Raw genomic sequence first — 19544 nt, 5'->3', positions numbered from 1 at the left:
GTTTCTTCAGCATTATTCAGTATAGATTTTTTTCTTGCACCACTATATTTCTTGTCATAATCTATACTTGTTATGATTTATCACTATTTTCACTTCATCGCTGTATTCCTTCGATAAACATTCGTGCGAGAGGTTGTCAGAAACTGTTTAAGGTCAGCAGTGATCGATGCAACCAAGAGATGAACGATTTACAGACATTGCAAAAAATCTCACGTGTAATTAGAACTTTACATATATACATAAATACATACGTTTGTTAGGTAGAATTGGTGTCTACAGGCGTATCATAATAAGTACGAATAACTTAATGTTAGTTCAAACTTCCAGAAATAATTTACGAAAGAAGCAAAATACTGACAAAGTATGAAACGTTTTACGTTCCAGGTGGAACTATATCCGACGGAAATTTTAATGACTTTGCAAGTGAGATCATCTCGTAAAAATTGTCAATACTTATGCGTTACGTACGAAAGAAATTCATCCTATATAATGCTATGTATAAATCTACTCATTCTAATTAAAGACATCATTATCTATGGTGTTCCCACTGTTCCCAATACTGTGAAGTCTGCATCTCAGCTAGACGCGATACTGTACGGTCGAACGCGAACAGTTCCTCTTCCCCGGTGAAAATACTTGCCTTGTGATCCTCCTGTAGATAATGCAAATCAAATTAATCATTACGATTTATAAATGGTTTATGTAAGCGCCAAAGAGTCGCTGGCTTTCACTACTACTTACCGAATCGTGAGAGATCTTCAAGTCATCCATAAGCATCCTTTTCTCATCGGTGTACTCGGACTCCCTTTCCGGCAAAAACAGTTGCGTGTGTGGCACAGCCGCTGACATGACCACCCGCACCTACGGTTTACAAAAAATCACATATATGTAATTGTGCGTATCTTACATTATTCACATCATTTACGTATTAACTCTCTGACTCCCGTCCTTTGTAGTTTGAAAAAAACAGAGAACGTGATTTATACAGACAGAAAGCCTCACCCTATTATCGTACAGCGTGTCGATGAGCGTGATGAATCGCCTGGCCTGTGACTTTAGTCGTAAATTCAGCTGCGGCACGTCCTTTATTATGACCGTGTGAAACACTTGACTCAATCCCAAATAATCGCTCGCTCCGAGGGGCTGCGCCGAGAAACGACATGCTTTACACGCTTTTTACGTGCGAGATCTCGATCCGCGTGTGTGCGTAATAATATCAAAAAATGTCTCTCACCCTGTCACACAATTCCTCGAATGTCGAGTCGAGCACCTGGCCGCAGGTTTTGCGAAAGGCGACGTTGCGTCCCCTTATAGAAATCGTACGCGCTCGTACAACGTCGTTCTCCATGGAGCACAGATACTTGAAGACTTTGTCCACGTCGTTCGCCGCATCCTTGCCCTTTCTTAAATCATTCGCGAGCTGGTTAATCGATGTACTTCGTTAACAGGACCGTAACTTTCTTGTGGGCACACTAGGCGACTGAAAGTTGAAAGACTCTCGACGAAATATTATGGATTTTGCAGTGCACATGAAAACAAAAGTAGAATTTCTTAAAACAATATGTATCTACAAGCAAAAATATTTTTTTTTAGAGAAGAAGAGAAGGAAAACTGCATTAGACTTTGCAAATTTACATTCTGCGAAGCCGCAATAAAACGCGTTACACCTAGGAAGGCCCAAAGGAAGATCAATACGGTACTGATAATCACGCGATGTGATGCTTATTAATTTCTACGTACATAAAGTATATCTTCTTGTTGCCGGACGCCGACTTCAATCGGTAATCTATTCCGGAATCCAAGTTACTGACGGCGCAATAGTTTTTCAGCATCTGGATAAACGGCACGAAGTTCCCTCTCTGTAGTCCGTTTTTGTACAGATTGTCCGGCGATCTGTTACTAGTCGCCACTACTATCACGCCGTTATCAAAGAGCTCCGCGAACAATCTCTTTAATATCATGGCATCCGCGATGTCCGTCACCTGCAAATGAGTGACCGCTTTCATTAAATCTCTTGTGATTGGGTGTATCATTTTTTTTCTTTATGACAGACGTTATTAACGTCAACCTGAAACTCATCGAAGCACAGTAGCCAAGCCTCCTCGGCGATACTGGACGCGACTGGAGCTATTGGATCGAAAGGTTGCAGTTTAGTGCTGGTAACATCTCGCACAATCGTCTTTTTCACCTCATGCACTCTGCTATGCACATCCAGCATGAAGGAGTGAAAGTGAACTCTTTTCTTGTTCTCAATCTGAAACGAGAAATTTTCATTTAAAGGTGCGCCACACTATCTAAAAAAAAATCTTATCTTTGTTACATACCACACATGGCAAATCATAACACTTTTAACCAACATATTCTACCAATAACTCCTGTCGATTGATCTTAAATTATTTTCACCATTTATTTATTATTCACTGCTTGTATATATATTATTATATTTATGGGTATTATAAATAATTCCGTTATTTACCCATTTATTTTAGTTATAATTTTGGAAATCCTTATATTTTCTAACAACATTCGTTGCCCTTGCAAATGTCACGTAACTCTAATTTGTCACATTAATTTTAGAAACAAATTATACATCAGAAGATTAAGACGATCAATCTGACTTGCCATATGCAGCACTTATTCAAGCAGTAACCCGAGGTACCTGGCAACAATTGTAAAATAGGTCCATCAACATTGTTTTACCTCCACCTACTGCTCCATAAATGTACAAGCCTTTCGGCGCTTCCCTCCTCTTGCTGCCAAACCATTTCTCCAGTAAGTTTAATTGCTGCGGCTTGTAATCATATGTTTCTTGGTAGATTCTCTGCAGGATCTGTGCCACCTGCATTTGGTGCGCATCGCTCACCAACTCACCTCTGCCAATTTTCTGCTTTAAAATACTGATCGGTCCATTACTCAGATTTATTTCTATATCGCGAGCGTAATGGCACTTTCGAACGCACGTTACAGGTTGAGTGCGTGTTAACACGTGAGAAAGATAATTTGTGCCAACGCACTTCCTTACGAGATAGTGACTCATAATAGCGGAATACTTCCTGCAGAAGATGGGAAAAGCCGTCTATTAGTAACTAATTATCGCCTGTAATCGCAGTATAATGTAAGATTGCTAGATCTTTAGATAAGATCGTTAGATCGTTTGATTACGGAAGATAGCATGAAATAACGGACTAACGGGAATCCTCGAAGTGACCTGCGAAAGTGGTCATCAACATTATCCCGAAACTCGATGAAATGATCAAACGAAGAAGATGGAATAACCTTGATACACGTATAAAAAATGGCAGAGATTACGTATGTCCCGAATGAAGTACTCACGCTCGCAGGTAAAAAAAATCGGAGAGAGAAGTGTGTCTCGACCTCAGGGATGGACGAATGCAACGATGTGATTCATAAATACATGGCGAAGAAGGAGCCGTCCTTCCCGTGGAGAAGCTGTCACTTCATGATATATGCAGTGACATTTCGTATATCTGTCCACTCTATCCGTTCTTCCAGCAAGAACGTGTGCTTTTTGAAACATCTGTTCGTTGCGCGCCACGTGACGTGACACAGACTTTTAAAGCCCGTATCGGATTACGAATCGGGGATTCGAGATTGAATTGAATTTAGCCAATCAGTGTAAAGTCAATTGAACTCGAGTTTAGTGAAAGTTAGTGAATTCCACACTGATTGGTCAAATTTCAATTTAATTTCAATCTTCAATCCATAGTCTGATGCGGGCTTTAAGGTACAATTTCATGGTAGCGTCAAGCATCGGAGCCAATCAGCAGACAAGAGTCAAGCGTCGACCCAATCAGCAGACCATTGTCTGCTGATTGGCTTCGACGCTCGAAACTGCCATGAAAATGTACCTTAAGGGTCCTCATTTACACCTCCTTCGCCTGACGTCACCCATTTAGTTCAGCCATATCCGAGCGCAGATGGCGCTGAAAAACTGCGTCTATTTTCACAAAGGCAAGTTTGGACGCCCCGCTCCTCACTTCTTTTTCTTCTTGCTGTTCCGCACTACCGTAGACTCCAACGAGCGCTTAGGGGAGGAACGAATTTAAGGTTAGTGAATAAATGAATATCAATATAATATGATATTCATATTAAATAACAATGAATATCCTAATCCTAACGCGAAAGACGTTATTAAAAATCGCAAAGAACTTAAAGAATTTGAAGTCTCATGATTAAATTTTGCACGAAGCATCGGTAGTATGTAGCTTTTGTTCGAAGCATCAACTTATATCGCGTCTATTGTATCTGTTATATTTGCGTTCTACCTGCGAAAAGTCTGGCCTGCTTGAAAAGATGTGTGCTCGAATACATTGTACTTAAAAATTATCTATCGCGTGTGATTATTGATCGAAGGACTCAAATCAATTTTTTTATCAATAATTCGCAGTTATAATACCGGAATGCTTAGGTACAATATATTCACGTTAGAAATTCTTGAACAATAACTAGAAAGCTATACAATTGCTTTCCATGATTACATTTAGCAAACACAAAGATTGTACAACCGTTAAGTAACAATTATTTATGATTAATATATATTTTTAGATGTATCAATCACATCCATATTCGAAAAATCTATCACTTAACCGTTGTGTTCGCCGAACATAACCAAAGTCATTACTTCCACACCGGAACGATTTTCCTAACCTATTAGCGTTGTACATACATACTATATATCAGTTTTTATAGAAGAACGGTAGTTATTTATTGCATTAATAGTAAAGCAATATATGTTAGGAATGTATATTATGTGTCATGGAAAGGTTTTGTGGAGTAAATTTGATGAAATGTCCCCGAAGATAATCTAATGTAACACCTATTAAAAAGTAACATAAAGAGCCAAGTAACATTTAAACAAAGATGCCACTAGAACTATTATTAAAATATTACGTATAATAATCTAATAAGAATATGCCTAGAATATTACTTAATATTAAATAATATTACGCGATTATAGAGAATTAATATATTTCAGCAATAGCAATAGCTAGAATTTTGCTTGGCATTTTATTCTCATTGATGAATTCACCACAATCAACAAATTTGCGGCGTGATGAAGAATCAAGATTTACACATAACAAAGATGACCGTTTAATTATACGGTTGACAAATGGCGAGGACAAGCTAAAATGTAGGCAAGAATGGATGTGTCAACAAGAGCTAGAGAGACAACGTGAAAGATTAAAACAACAAATGATATTAAACTACGGCAGAAAACATGCTGAAATTACGAAACATAATCAAACATCCTCACATCGTAGTCGAAGCACGAGCAGCAATACATTGCCATTGTATTTTCGACATAAAGAAAAATCCATGTCGAGCGCTGCTTTCAAGTCTGATATTGTGTCCAAAAAGTAAGTTACAAGCATATAAATTATATTCGTAAGTATACAACTGTGAAACTGGAAATACTGTCAGCAAAGCAACGATTTTTCCTTATTTGAGGAAAGTAACTATTAAATTTTACAATTTAAATTCTACTCGCTATAAGGCAAGATAAAAAAACCTTTGCAGAAAGTTGCTAAAAAATTCAAGTGTCTGCAATTATTTTAATAATATCGAATAACTCTATTGTATTATATTGTACTAATTATATCAAAAACTGCAGAAAAGTAACTGCTTCAAGCATTGATAAATTAGAAGGAATATTGTCCCAGCTAATATAACACAAGTAATGATTGATGATGTAGTCAGCAAATGAGAAATTCTCTTCTTTAAAATGAAGGAAGAGGAAGAGACATTAAAATATGCTTGTATTATTTTTACATTATTCATATTGTATGTTTCTTAATCTTTTAGAATACATGTAGAGAGAGAATAACGATTATAATGAATTTAATATATCACGTGACTGTGTTATCTTTAGATTAGATGGGTCCGCAAGTGGGGCAGTACCTTTGTTCAAGGGTCCCGAAGGCGCACAGTTTAATATTAAGGACTTGCGTCAAATTGAAGTTAATATTCGCAGGAATATTCTTGTAAAAGGGCCGGTTACTGAACTACAACGGGATATACTCGATCCTGAGGATGTAATCCTCGAAAGAAGAGAGGGTAAAATATTGCATTTTTCTTGGCATTTTCTTGCGAAAGTTGTATATTGCTGAATGACAATGAAATTCATTGTTATCTATAGTTATATGATTTTTTTATAATGTTCGCGCTCACATATGTGTGTGTGCGTGCGCGCGTACAGTGACAAGAGTACGTTCATTATAAAAGTAAATCTTACAACGTAGATCGATTGTTTTGTTCACACACACACACACTTAAACTGAACGCGAGGCAATGCCAGAAAAGAAAAAGAAATAGAAAGGAAACGCACTAACAAGCGAATCAATTGAGTACAAAAGAATATTGCAACTTTCTTACTAACCATACGCTATCTTAGTCTCTTGCGTTAGCATTAATTGCTAATTTCGTTCGCGTGGAGTATATCCGTCAAGTTGAGGTTTAATCGACGTCGGAAAAAATGGGCATGACATCATGTGTTTGACGATTTTGTAAACAATGAACACCGTCTGGAAGAGGTGACTCCAACGCGAAGATTTAATGTTTTTATATCAATGATGTTTCGTATTATATGCACGGTACAATATAATACAATACTACATATGTTTTTCGTTATTGTTAACTCAAGCAACGAAAGAAGATGAAAGAAGATACATTATGATGAAGAATTACCGTTATCGTATTTACTAAACCAGCTGGTAGAATTTCAGATATCCGCGTCTTCAATATTGTAATTTCGTGAGCTTGGAAATTAAGAAATACATACATTCTTTATAGTGACTATATAACATATTCAACACGGAAGAAATCAGCGACAAAGGATTTTACATCATCGCTGTCGTGACAATCACACGACTTATATTTACGACTTGTATTTCATTTTTATTATTTTGGTAAAGTTATAGAGTAATATTGCATTATAATAATTTTACATGACAGGGAATGTTACATATAATGAAAAAATTTGAAATTTGATTTGAAAAAAGAAATGAAAAAGAAATATTTCTAAGTAAAAAATATGTGCTCAAAAATGGAAAATGTACACATATACAATATTATATTTAACTATTTATTATTATATATATATATANACTATTTATTATTATATATATATATATATATATATATATGTTTTGCTTTTTCTCTAAAGAAACATGTTATAAAAACATTCCCAAAAGAAAAAATAGTATATATATGTTATAATAAAAATTTTTGATAATACATTCACAATTATCTAAATATAATGTGAATATTATACAAATATGAAATAGTAAGAATATTTAAATCACTTGCAAATTGTGATATAATAGTAATTGTTATAATAATGATTTTAATATTAATCAAAATGAGCACCTATATCAAACAAAATATATTCGAAAATACAACATTGGAAGATACATTAAACTTCAGAAATCACCTTAGGCAAACACTAATCCTGCAATAGCATCAATATCTTATCCTATGCTATGAATATCTATTTTCCGGTAGGCATCCGTATATTACAAGTATTCAGTGAATCGGTTTAATCCTTATTTAACGGAAATATATCAATGAGTATTTGAATGCTTCACTATTCCGAGTTCTACATAACATTGGAAGATACAATATCAACGATTAGAAGATATAGGATTTCATCATGAATGAAGCAATAATAAATATTCCATCATAAATATAACATTGGAAAATATAACTTTACAGATACAACGTTGAAGACACAACACTGAAGATACAACAACGGAGATATAATGCCAGAAGATATAACATCCGATAATGCCAAATTAGAGATACATCAGAAAAACAACATAGAAGATACAATCTTGAACATAGAAGATACAGCCTTGAAAATACAACATTAGAAAATACAATTTCGGAAAGTACAACATTCGAAAATATAACATCGGAGATGCAACAATGAAAAATACATCATTGGAAGATACAATTTCTAGAAGTACAACATTCGAAAATGTAACATCGGAGATGCAACAATGGAAAATACAACATTGGAAGATACAATTTTACAGATACATTAAAGATAGTATTAAAGATACAACGCCGAAAAATACAACATCGGAAGACACCAAGTCAGAGATACAACATCAGAAAAACAACATAGAAGATAAAACATGAAACATAGAAGACATACCTTTGAAGATACAACAGTATACAGGGTGTGTCGTTTTAATCGCCCCAGGTGTATTTTTTTTTAATATGCAAGGTACGAAGAAACGTTTCAGACAAAAGTTGTAAGGTTTAAAAATGTCTATTTATTGATTTTATCAGTTTGACCTTGAGTGCCGTTATCGAGATCAAGGTAAGATCACTTTGAAATTTTTTAATGGAAACAATTTTTTTTATTAAACCCTATAACTTTTGTCTGAAACGTTTTTCGTATCTTATGTATTTTTCAAAAAATCCGCTTGGAGCGATTAAAATGACCCACCCTGTATGTATAACGTTGGAAAATATAGTATCTGAAGATGCAGCATCGTGTTAAATATAACATCAAAGATACATTGGAAGATACATTTTTACAGATACAACGTTAAGGAAGCAACACTGAAGAAACAAATACCACGTCGTAAGATATCAAGTCGGAAGTGCAACATTAGAAAAATAACATAGAAGATATAGCTTTCAACACAGAACATAGAAGACATAGCCTTGAAGATCATGAATACAACAGTGAATACAACATCGAATAAATATGAAACTAAAAATTTACGATATCGAAGAATCTAACATTAAAAGTTACAACATTAAGAGATTTACTATGAAGATTACATATTAATACCCGAAGATATATTTACTATGAAGATTATATATTAATACTCGAAGATACATTTACTATGAAGATTGACCATCGGAATGAGTATAGTTTTCGCTAACCCGTTTATTGAAGCTGTATATTGGTTTTTTTTCTACTTCCTTTTTATGAAAATGCATTATCTTCCAAGAAAGTATTACGAATTATAACGATAAAAAATCATTATTGATTTATGCCTATACTTATACATTGGGTTCGCAGGAAATGATGAATGATATGTCTGCTGCGTTGTGAGTTACAAACTTCTCTCTCTCTTTCGCAGTAGTGGTTTCAGGTGGCCCAATGACGCATTTCCAACACCATTCGAAGGTATTGAGTAAGTGATTGTAAGGATGGGTGATATCAAGTCGATTATTTTGACATAGATTATTTCTANTGTTTTTTTTTGGGGGGGGGGGGCTCAGACATTTATCATTATTAAGTAACAAAGGTCTATCAAAACTATCAAAGAAGTTTAAATTAATCGATTATCGTCGGTGTTTCCAAGATTTTATCGATTATGAGAAATTGATACATTTTATAATCAATTTTTTGAAAATTAATTTTTTTTTTTTAACATCGCCCATCTCTTCCTGACGGTCATATATTGTTTAGAAGAATCAAAATGAGGAAGAGAATTATATTTTTAAATATAAATAACATGGTTGAAGATGAAATATAGGCCATAGTTTATACGCTTGTAATTACAACACGAAAATAGAGTGATGTGGAGCTGGTTAATACATCAGCAAATCTGTATTTCGAAGAAATACAGTTGACGACAGGTATAATTTTATAACTTATATACTATTATTTTTCACCTTATTACAGCATACATTTTTATTTAGAAAAAAATACTCATCTTGAAAAAAATTACACTCTATACACTCTGGTGTCTTGGAGATCCCAAACTCATTTGATACGTTTATTGCTCGATGGTTCAGCGATAACTGGCGCACGTCAACATGTCTATCTACTGAAGAGACTCCAAACTTTTATTTACGTCAACGTCCTCTCTTTCCAATTTTTCGAAATGTCAACCTGAGAAAGTTCTTAACTTCCTCAGGTTCTACTGGAGTCCCAAGAATCCCAGTATGTATATCTAGGATTAAGGTCATCGAGAATGATGGAGACTATTTTATCGATTAAAATTTTTCTTGTACTTTTATAAGTAAATTTTAAATTTTGCGAAAAAGTAAGGAATTAATTTGTACATCTAATATAATTATAGATCCGGTAACAATTTGGATGGATTGGATAAGGCACAAAGGCATAACGACAATGAAACATGCAACAACGGAAGATATAACAATTGAAGATACAATAATGAAAGATTTATAACTGAAGATTCAACAATGCTTAATGAAAATATTAGAAGGAAGAGATTCCGGAATATATTTTAGCAGCCTCGGATAAAAGGTTTGTTTCGATTTAAGATAATTCCGGTGAAGATAAATAGCTATTTAATTGCAATTAATTTTTGTAACTTACAGAAACAAAAATAATACATTACTTACATTTCTAATGCATTGTATAGACTGTATATTAAGTAAGTATTACAGCAAACAATTTATTTATGATATAATACAAACATAATACTTTTAAAAATTCATATCTGCATTGAACGCGTTAATATTAATAAAAATATGAATATTTTAATTAATATCTTTCTTCACAGAATATTGATACTCACATTTCATCTGATAAAAATTACAATTCTAACCTGCAGTTAAAACGAAATTGGTTATTCAATGTTTGAGCCTAATAAAGAATAATATTGTATTACATTTTAGAGATATATAAAAAGGTATGTATATAAAATATGTATGACATTATATGCTTAAATTATATTATATATGCTTTAATTATATTCTCTATTTAATTCAAGTGTATTAGATGATACCAAAATTACGGTGCATTATAGAGGAGGATCTAATGGAAATTAAATTTTCGTTTAATTAAACTTTTGTAAATCATACCTTACTTTTGAAAAATTGCCTTTATAACAACATTGAAGATACTTTGAAGATATCGAAGATCGACAATTGAAGATTGTTTATAAAGTCGATATCGAAGATTGTTTATAAAGTCTTGAAATGAATATCAAATTAGAGTTTTATATAAATTAAAATTATTTTGCCTTAACTGTAACATACAGGTTCGCATTTTTAGTAACTTTATTTGCTCCATCTTTTTCTCCGTTTGCAAAAGTGCGTCACAAGTCTGATATTTGCAAAACTATAATTAATATAATTAATATTACGATACAATCTAATAGTGTTATTAACGACTGGTCTCAATTGAAAGATATTACGTTTAACTTAAATAGTTAAAAAAGTTGCAAATTATTGTGTTGGTATAGCTTTTGTGTTACACCGTAGCATTAAAAGATGTAATAAATTATATAGGGGAAGGACGTAGACCAATATTTGACAGAGATGAAATTAAAAAGGCAGTTAGCGAAGTGAAGAAACAACATACGCTTGTAGCCACAAATAGCGAGCAATCCGGTATGCATTATTACAAATGGCCACAATTATTTTTCAATTTCATTCAATAAAAACAAAGGGCCGCTTTTGATATTTTTTTTTTAATGTGCCAAACTTCGAACAGATAAAATCTCTGATAGCACAATACTCACAGTAGTTTTAGTTTTTGATAGGTTTAGGAAGATTTTTGGCGCACTATAAGTTGCAAATGTTTACCATGTTATAATACTCGTTACGTGAAAATATATATTTCTTTAATTTCACTCGACTTTGGTAGGAAAATTACGAATTTTCAAAAGATGTTCGTCATCGTTGAGTCTTAATAGGAGCCGCAGTTATAGTCCTGGATATCCATCTCACATCAGGTTTAACTACTATTCATAATCCATTAATAATCGTCAAATATGCATTCCTTTTTAATATCTTTTCGTTTCGTTTCAGATCTCGAAATGCCGAATCGAAACATCATAGAAGAGTAGAATACAATTATTGTCATAAAAGTGACAGGTAAAAAAATATGTTTTATATTACTTATTTATTGATAAAAACAAATTGAACTTTTGATTTTCGTTAAAGAATCAATTAAAATGAATATTATATGGTTGATAACACAGATGAGCAATATAATTTTGCACACATTTTTTTTTTAATTCGTATTTTATTTCAGACATGACAATACAGATAATAAGGAACATAAAGAAAAATATATAGGTAGAGACATAAGAAGGCACAATAATAATCATTCATACTCCGAAGAACGGAATGCAAGCAGTTCCCATTCCAGGTATAGAATAATCATTCGTATTACATATCATTATTAATTATTAATATAAAGATCTTTGCAAGCAAGGAAGATATCGAGTGAAGTTGAAAATCTATGCTGGAAATCAAGTATCATTATTGTCACACTGATTTTGTTATTAAAGATCTATTATAGAGAACAGATCTTACTGCAATCGATATCGGGATAGATATCGAAATAGATCAAACGAACGTTCTCAGGAAAAAGGAGACAGAGATAAAGATAGAGATAGGAATAGATGTACAGAACGAGATCGAAATAGAAACCGTGACAGTTTCAGAAATAGAAAAGACACAGCGCCACATTGTGTTAAACCTGTACCTATGGATATTTATTACGGTGTAAGTAAAATTAATACCAGTGTTTGCCTCAGATGATTTAAGATTCATCTAGATAATTTAAAATATGGTATTGTTTTCATGAGAAACTTTATAAAAATTTATAATAAAAATTATGCATGTCATAAAATTATATAACGGTTAAGTAATTCATCAACGTGATCGCTCTAAATTTAAGGATCTAATAAAAAAAGATCAATAATTATTGACTACTCGCTAATCGCTATGTTTTCTGAACACAGTCTTCTTCTATACAGACTTTCAGTCTTCTTCTATATAGCCCATATCAGACTACTGACTGACTATTGAACAGACCAAAGGAGACAAAACTGAAATTTGTTGATTCATTGAAATCTAATTTCCAATCTTTAGTCTGATACGGGCTTAACGCGCATAGGTCCATATTATTTCATTCGATTTTATCGAAAATTGAGTTCAAAATATGGACCATAACATCATTTTAGATAATTTTTAGATGAAGTAACATGTTTTTTTTATCTAAGATGAAGATGAATATATTTTGTATTTTTTCCATCTAAGTAACGATAAAGATGACCTATTTATTCGTCTGGATGATTATTTAAATAATTTTATCTAGATACCGGCAAACACTGATTAATAAATATCAATTTAACGAATCTCCGTTAGTTACTAAACTATTTTTCGATTTACCGTCAGACTTTACCTCCGAGGCCACTCTTGATGAGTCCTATGGTCCCAATCCCTAGAGGACAGTTTCCTCTATTGAGAGGAAGGCGGCATCCTTCTTTAATGGCGCCAGTCAGATCATTTCCACCGCAATTTATTCCACCTGATGTGTATAGAATGGAACTTCCAGTCCCTAATATAAGTAAGTAAATTTATAATTAAGATGTATGATTATGCATCATATATATACGTAATTCTATGAATTTTTCAGAATATAAGCCTATGTTCTGATGAGACCTGAAAAGGAGCGAAATGGTTTTTTGGTTCACTTGCAGGCAAGTCGGATCATATGTTTTGATTGCCTTTTCGAGACGTGCATTTGGTAATTTACGGACTAATGAGTGAATAAGTGATATCATATTTCTAAAGGAAATCATTTGGGTTGAGTTCCAAGAGAAATGGGAATGATTAATTTTAAGTTAATTGCGTTAAGATTCGATATTAATACGCGATACTCTATTTTGTATAAATGTTAATGCTGGTTCTTATCCGAGCTGATGTTACCTGTAAAGGATGAGATTCGAAATTAAGAATATATTAGTTCTGTTTCTTGGTAACATAATTTGTAATTAATTTTAATTTATAATAATTATCGTTGATGTATTTACTGTCGTTATATTGTATATAAATTTGCTTGCGTTTATATCCTGAAAGAACATTGAAATTAATAAACATTATTACGTTCTATGTACGGATGAAAGGAACCTCAATAATAATATTTATCTACCGAGAGTGGTTAAATATTTATGTTCTTTTGTATAAATTAGCGTGTATGTAAATGTTTAGTGGGAAGAGAACTCTCATATTCTGTAGAAATAATAAAGTTAATCGTCATGTTCAATTTATTAAAATGTGAGTTGCATTTGTCGTATCGGTCCACAATAGGTGTTTAACCCCTTAACTTGTACGCTCGAGTTAATTCGAGCGCGCTAAACAGGCCAAACTGTGCACACTCGAGATAATTCGAGCGGCGTTGTATTTTATGCTGCTATAATTTTTCACACTCAAATATAATCGAGAATTGAAAATAACAATGTGAAAGAAAAGAAAAAAATTTTTTACATAAAAAAAATTGATTTTTTTTTGGCCGGTTTTTTTTTTTTAATTGTGCGTTAAGGGGTTAAGCCTTAAGAAATTGACCAGTCCAATATGAGGAGAATAATCGAATGTGATTGGTCAATTTCTTAAGGCTAACGCTTTAAATTCTTCCATTGTAGACTCCGCTTAAGCCTTAAGAAATATACGCACATGTGTGTGCGTATGTATACGTGCTCTATTTCTTTTAGATGTTACACACAAAAAACATAACAATTAGATAATAATTATTTTATATGATAAATTCTATCTTAAATTCTCGTGAATAAGAAAATGAATAAGCGCATCTCGTGATATGAACTTGTCAATTTAAACCGGCCCCCATTCATGACCTACGTTGATTGGTTGAATTTAAAATTCTAACAGTCAGGTATGCGTCATTCATTCGCTGATTCAATTTCACTACGAATTTAATCTACGAAAACGTAATATTCATATTTCTCAAATCTTTCCGTAATCGGCTGAAATATGTGTTTACAAAATGAATAACGAGAGATTGAAGAAAAGAAATATGTCATAGAGAAATCGTCCAATTGTCGAATTGCAATTGTGCACGCGGCGAATTTCGCGGCAAGAGCGAGTCCGCCATATACGATAGACTTAACCGTTACCGGCGTGCAGACCAAAATAAATACTTGTCATCGCGTTTGAATTTTGCTCGAAGATCACCTTGAAGCGTTCTATCAGACGGAAGAATTAATTAAAGGAGCACAATGCACCTTAAAATGTATTGCAAATTTCTGCTGTTGATATTCGTATCATTCAACTGTGAATCTGGGAGTACATCTGTATTGGATTGGATACGGCAAACAAAAACGAACGACACAACTGTCTTGGTGGCGGACACGGTGTGCCTTTAGACTCAATTCCTTACGAGTCGATGACAGAGGATGAGAAGTTTCTCCAAGAAGCTGCCGAGTTCACAGACATTCAGGTGGCTTCTCCGTTAGAAACTTGTCAGTACAAAGTTGTCATGAAGATAAGGACGTCCTGTACCGATATGACAGAGGAACAATTAGCCAAGCTCAGTGTCAACCTTCTAAATTGTCAGTCTGCGGTCGAAGGCAGAAAGATGTTTCCTTGCATGGAAGAAATGGTATTTCTTTTAAATATACTTTGTACCTCTGCATATATATGTAAATTATGCCTTGTCAGTCTCTTAGTTAACTATGTTCTGTTTTGTAAAGTCCACTTGATGAAAAAGTAATCTATTTTGCTCAATAGAACAGACATACTTTGCTATTCTATGTTCTATTTTCAATATCTATTTTTAATATATATCGACATCTTGTTCAGATCTATCAGAGATATTGATAATACATGTTAAAACTGATTGATATTTGTCTTTACAGCAAGAATATCTTAACTTTATTAGCAGTAGAACCACAATATATACACCACTAACTGAGTCCTTCATGAAGTGAAAAGATAGAATAGATTCCATGCATGTTGTGTCTCTCTAATAAACGATTGGTGCTGCCTTCGATCTTCTCCCAGATTGACCGTGCCTGTTCCTGCGGGTCAGATCCTGCAGGATCTCCTGGTGATTTACTCCACGCTCGATGGACTGTTGCACGAGATCCTGTTGTGCGCTCTTTGAAAAATATGGTATGAATAAATTCGAAAGAAAATTCTCATATACAAAAATTTTACGCGGGAAAATTATAATAAATATTTATCACCTAATTTATTTCTTATATCTTCTGTCATTGTTGCAAGCTGAGCGTGTCCGGATCGTATCAATGTTTTCTCGTCATTCAATTGCTTTAGATTCGTTGTTACAAGATTGTGAGCTGTTATCTGCGCGTCCCTCAAATATTGCTGTTGCTTCAAGAGCGCTCTGTTTCCAGGTGAACAAGTGCAGAGAGTATATCGCACGGTTTTATATGTGATTTACATACTAGTAGCGATGATAATCGCCTCGTTTTTACAAGCGCCGTTTTTGACTCGCGCTACCATCATGGGCATCGTGCCAGTGAATCTCATGGCTTACTTGAAACATGGCATGGAGGCCACTTTGGATTTTACATCTATGACAGTGTTAATCTTCTTAATCACCGGAAGTAAGTTATATATAAACCAAATTATACACTTAGGTCATTCATAAAGTCATAGTTGTGAATTATTTGTCATCTTAGATTGCTGTTTCTTAAGTATGGAAATGTTGAAGTAAATACTGTAGCGCAATATGTATTAGTCCCTCGCATGTAATACACACGAACTCATGTCTGATTTAGCGATTTTTTTTTTCTTTAACACAGTGCATTTCGTAATGCTGGGAATACAATGTATCTTTGGACCAAACAGACTGAAGACGAAATTAGACAATTTGGTCTATCAGAACGAACATTCGAACGGGAACGCGCATAAATACACGTCGTCATCGTATTCCAATTCCATTCCAAAAGCGCCATTGTACACGAGACTAATAAATACAATTCGGAAATTTTATAGCCTTACCGTTTTTAAAATAAATCGCTGCGCAAGTACGTTCCTAATCTATGCTCTGTAACTTTTAACGACAGTTATTACACGGGTATAACACCGGCAAAAAATCAAGTTTTTTTTCCTCCCATGAGAAACTCAGATTCTGAAAGTAGACGTGAAAACGACATACCCGTGTCTCACCTTGTTTTACCAGATCAAAGTCATTTTTTATGCAGCCGTTTATCGTATTTGTCTCATATTGGCTTTTTGAAACTGTTCTAAGTTATATATTAACTTGTTTATTTCAATAATCGGTGTTTTCCCGTGTAAAATTGTCTACCGAATATGGCAACACCAAGGTCGGTAAAAACTGCTGAAAACCCCAAAATATTTAATTTTTACATAGAAAAAGAACAACTGGTTTGCATAATTTTTTTACATTTTCAAAATAAGAAAGATCAAGCTACGATTGTCGTCGTGTTTTCCAGAGGAACTCAACGCCTTGGTGCGGTCGGCCGTTTCACGGAACCAGCGGAATTCGAATGCGCACGAAGAGCTTTCCTGCTCATATCAGCCGAGGAGGAAGCACGAGGACGTGGTTTGCAGCTACTTGAATAGTCGTGAATTTCCGAGTATGATGTCGAACGACGATATCGTTACGAATTTCTTCAAAGCGACGAGCCCGTCGCAATACGTCGATGACGATAACAGTGATCACGATGACAAGAGCAATGGCGCCAACGAAAACGGCGACATTAATGATTTAGTGGACGCTTACGAACTGCGACGTCGTCTGCGTAAAACTGATACGTCCAAAAGGTGTGTGAAACTAATAAGAGAGCCGTTGCAACTAGTGCTGTTAGTTTTGACTACATGAGTCTTTCGGGTTTATTCGGGTAACTGTGTATGCGATTAAAGAAGGTCAAGCGTCCGTCCAAACATAAGATAAATNTATATATATATATATATATATATATAGCTAACTAATCATTTGTGTTACGTAGTGTCACTCCATCGTTTTCAACGTCGAAGCCATTCATCTGTTTGGCGACAACGAGGGCTGACAAGCAATGTCGAATATATGCCTCACCCGGGGGAAACTATTGCCGCCGTCATGCCAGCAGCATGTCTTTCGCGGGTAACTGAACGAGGGGAGCTGAAAATAATAATCAAATTCTGCTAAAATCCAATCGGAGGTGAATAGCGAACGTTAAACGGTGTGACTGTCGATCATTCAGTCACACTCGGCAGCATATTCGACGATTAAGACGTTTGCTGCTATTTTACAGGCGACGGTGTTAAAACTCAGGTGATTTAGTGTAGCATAGCTATGCGTTTCTCGTTTTATTCGAAGAAATTTTACGAAAGATAATCCAATCTGTCGATCGATGCCAACAACGAATGTGTTAGAGAATTCACGATCGTAGTATAATGATTTCTGGTAATTACAATGAAAGTTGTATTTACTCGTAGCGTAGCGGGGTGACACACTTAGTGAGAAATTAATCGTTGATCAAATCGCAGCCATTATATAATTATTTATCCAAACTTTACATAGTAAAATATTACACGTTTTTGCATTTTTTAAATATTATATCGAATATATGTAACTTTTTTCTATTTTTTATGTAATGTAACAACAGCGTTAATTTGTTATATTATTTTATCATTATTATTGTAGTTCAAATATTTCATTGTGTGAAAACGTACTTAGAAATCATTGAAGATTAAAAAAAATAAGATAAAAAAACGAAGAGACGCTAGTTTTAACAGCATTGTATGTCCCATGTGGACATGTACTCTTCAATTGTACATACTATATATATATAAATAAATATGTATTTATATTTATATTTATTTATATTTATATACATATTTATATTTATAATATATATATATATGTGTGTGTGTAAGGTGTCTCGCACCAGATTTCCTTACTATTTTTTTCACAATGCTGTACGTAACAATAAGATCGCGATTTCTGATCAACGCAGATCATACAATATATTCGATAAACTATAGTGATACATATAATTTTTACTCTCTAGAAAGACATATGTTCGGACACGACACTCGCAAGATCGCGCGACCACGCTGAGCTTGCGAGAATTTACGTCGCATAACAAGCGAACGCGAGAAGGCGCAAGTTTTCGAATAAAGTCCGTTTTCACGCCATTGTCTGATTTAATTGTAATAAAGAGAAATCTGAAGATGAACCTCAGACGTCTTTGATATAAGATTCAACTATGAATATTGGCCACAGTCGATTATTCCCCTCACATTCGACTGTTGTGTACGACCATTGGTGCTTTCTGAACGTAGCCGCGCAATGTCGAAAGAAATTTGATATTTTCCCCGTCGGTACGTCATTCGTTAACGAATGCGTAAAAAGTTTAAAGTTTCTTCTTTAAAACGCTTATATCATATTTTTGAATCAAATAATTTTTCGCTCTGAAAACTCAACTGAAAGACGAAGTTTGAAACTGAGCGGTCGCCATTTTTCGTTTAACTCGAAATATCTTAACGAAAATTAACGACAACATTAATATAGCTAATGTGGTTGAAAACTAAAGACTTCAAACTTTAATGTGCTTCTTAAACAATCTCTATAGCGTTATTTTTATGAAAGTTATAGCTTGTTGAATTTCATCTATGTTTTTTATTATAATGTATAGTACGTCTGGCCAACCCTTGAGTCATACTACTTGAGAAATAGGAAGTACGTCCGGTTCCATCGTTTAGTTACATCACGACCTCAGTTTGTGGTTAAATATAGTGGCGACTCATAGCGGAGATTCCGGAACAAATTTGCAGAAATAACGGGTCTGATAATTCCGTAAATCCGTTAT

The 19544-nt window shown here is 34.0% G+C and overlaps 2 protein-coding genes, 1 long non-coding RNA gene and 1 pseudogene across 3 annotated transcripts; 3 read left to right on the top strand and 1 right to left on the bottom strand.

Annotated features, from left to right (window-relative positions):
- Nucleotides 1-193: 193 nt before the first annotated feature.
- Nucleotides 194-3539, bottom strand: LOC106749147 (putative ATPase N2B). The gene is made up of 8 exons (XM_014628303.1): nt 3334-3539; nt 2660-3053; nt 2069-2254; nt 1741-1982; nt 1235-1403; nt 1003-1143; nt 742-861; nt 194-652 (listed from the first exon to the last, which is right to left on the bottom strand). The coding sequence occupies exons 2-8, from the start codon at nt 3035-3037 to the stop codon at nt 530-532; spliced, it is 1359 nt and encodes a 452-aa protein (XP_014483789.1). The 5' UTR covers nt 3038-3053; nt 3334-3539; the 3' UTR covers nt 194-529.
- A 441-nt stretch (nt 3540-3980) lies between these two features.
- On the top strand, nt 3981-13776 carry LOC106749143 (RNA-binding protein 25-like). Its single transcript, XM_014628301.1, has 10 exons — nt 3981-4068; nt 4997-5378; nt 5891-6075; nt 11245-11346; nt 11603-11690; nt 11767-11832; nt 11993-12109; nt 12252-12468; nt 13144-13315; nt 13385-13776. Exons 2-10 carry the CDS (start codon nt 5041-5043, stop codon nt 13402-13404), a joined length of 1305 nt encoding a protein of 434 aa, XP_014483787.1. The 5' UTR covers nt 3981-4068; nt 4997-5040; the 3' UTR covers nt 13405-13776.
- LOC106749145 lies at nt 9234-10571 on the top strand. Its single transcript, XR_001374819.1, has 2 exons — nt 9234-10255; nt 10330-10571. It is a non-coding gene; the product is annotated as an uncharacterized LOC106749145 (long non-coding RNA).
- Nucleotides 13777-14867: 1091 nt separating the features above from the next.
- Nucleotides 14868-18284, top strand: LOC106749140 (annotated as a pseudogene).
- Nucleotides 18285-19544: the final 1260 nt, after the last annotated feature.

This window comes from Dinoponera quadriceps, unplaced genomic scaffold (genome assembly GCF_001313825.1).
Source record: "Dinoponera quadriceps isolate SergipeBrazil2010 unplaced genomic scaffold, ASM131382v1 scaffold3415, whole genome shotgun sequence".
In the NCBI taxonomy this organism is placed as follows: domain Eukaryota; kingdom Metazoa; phylum Arthropoda; class Insecta; order Hymenoptera; family Formicidae; genus Dinoponera; species Dinoponera quadriceps.
This window is presented reverse-complemented; position numbering and strand designations above follow the sequence as displayed.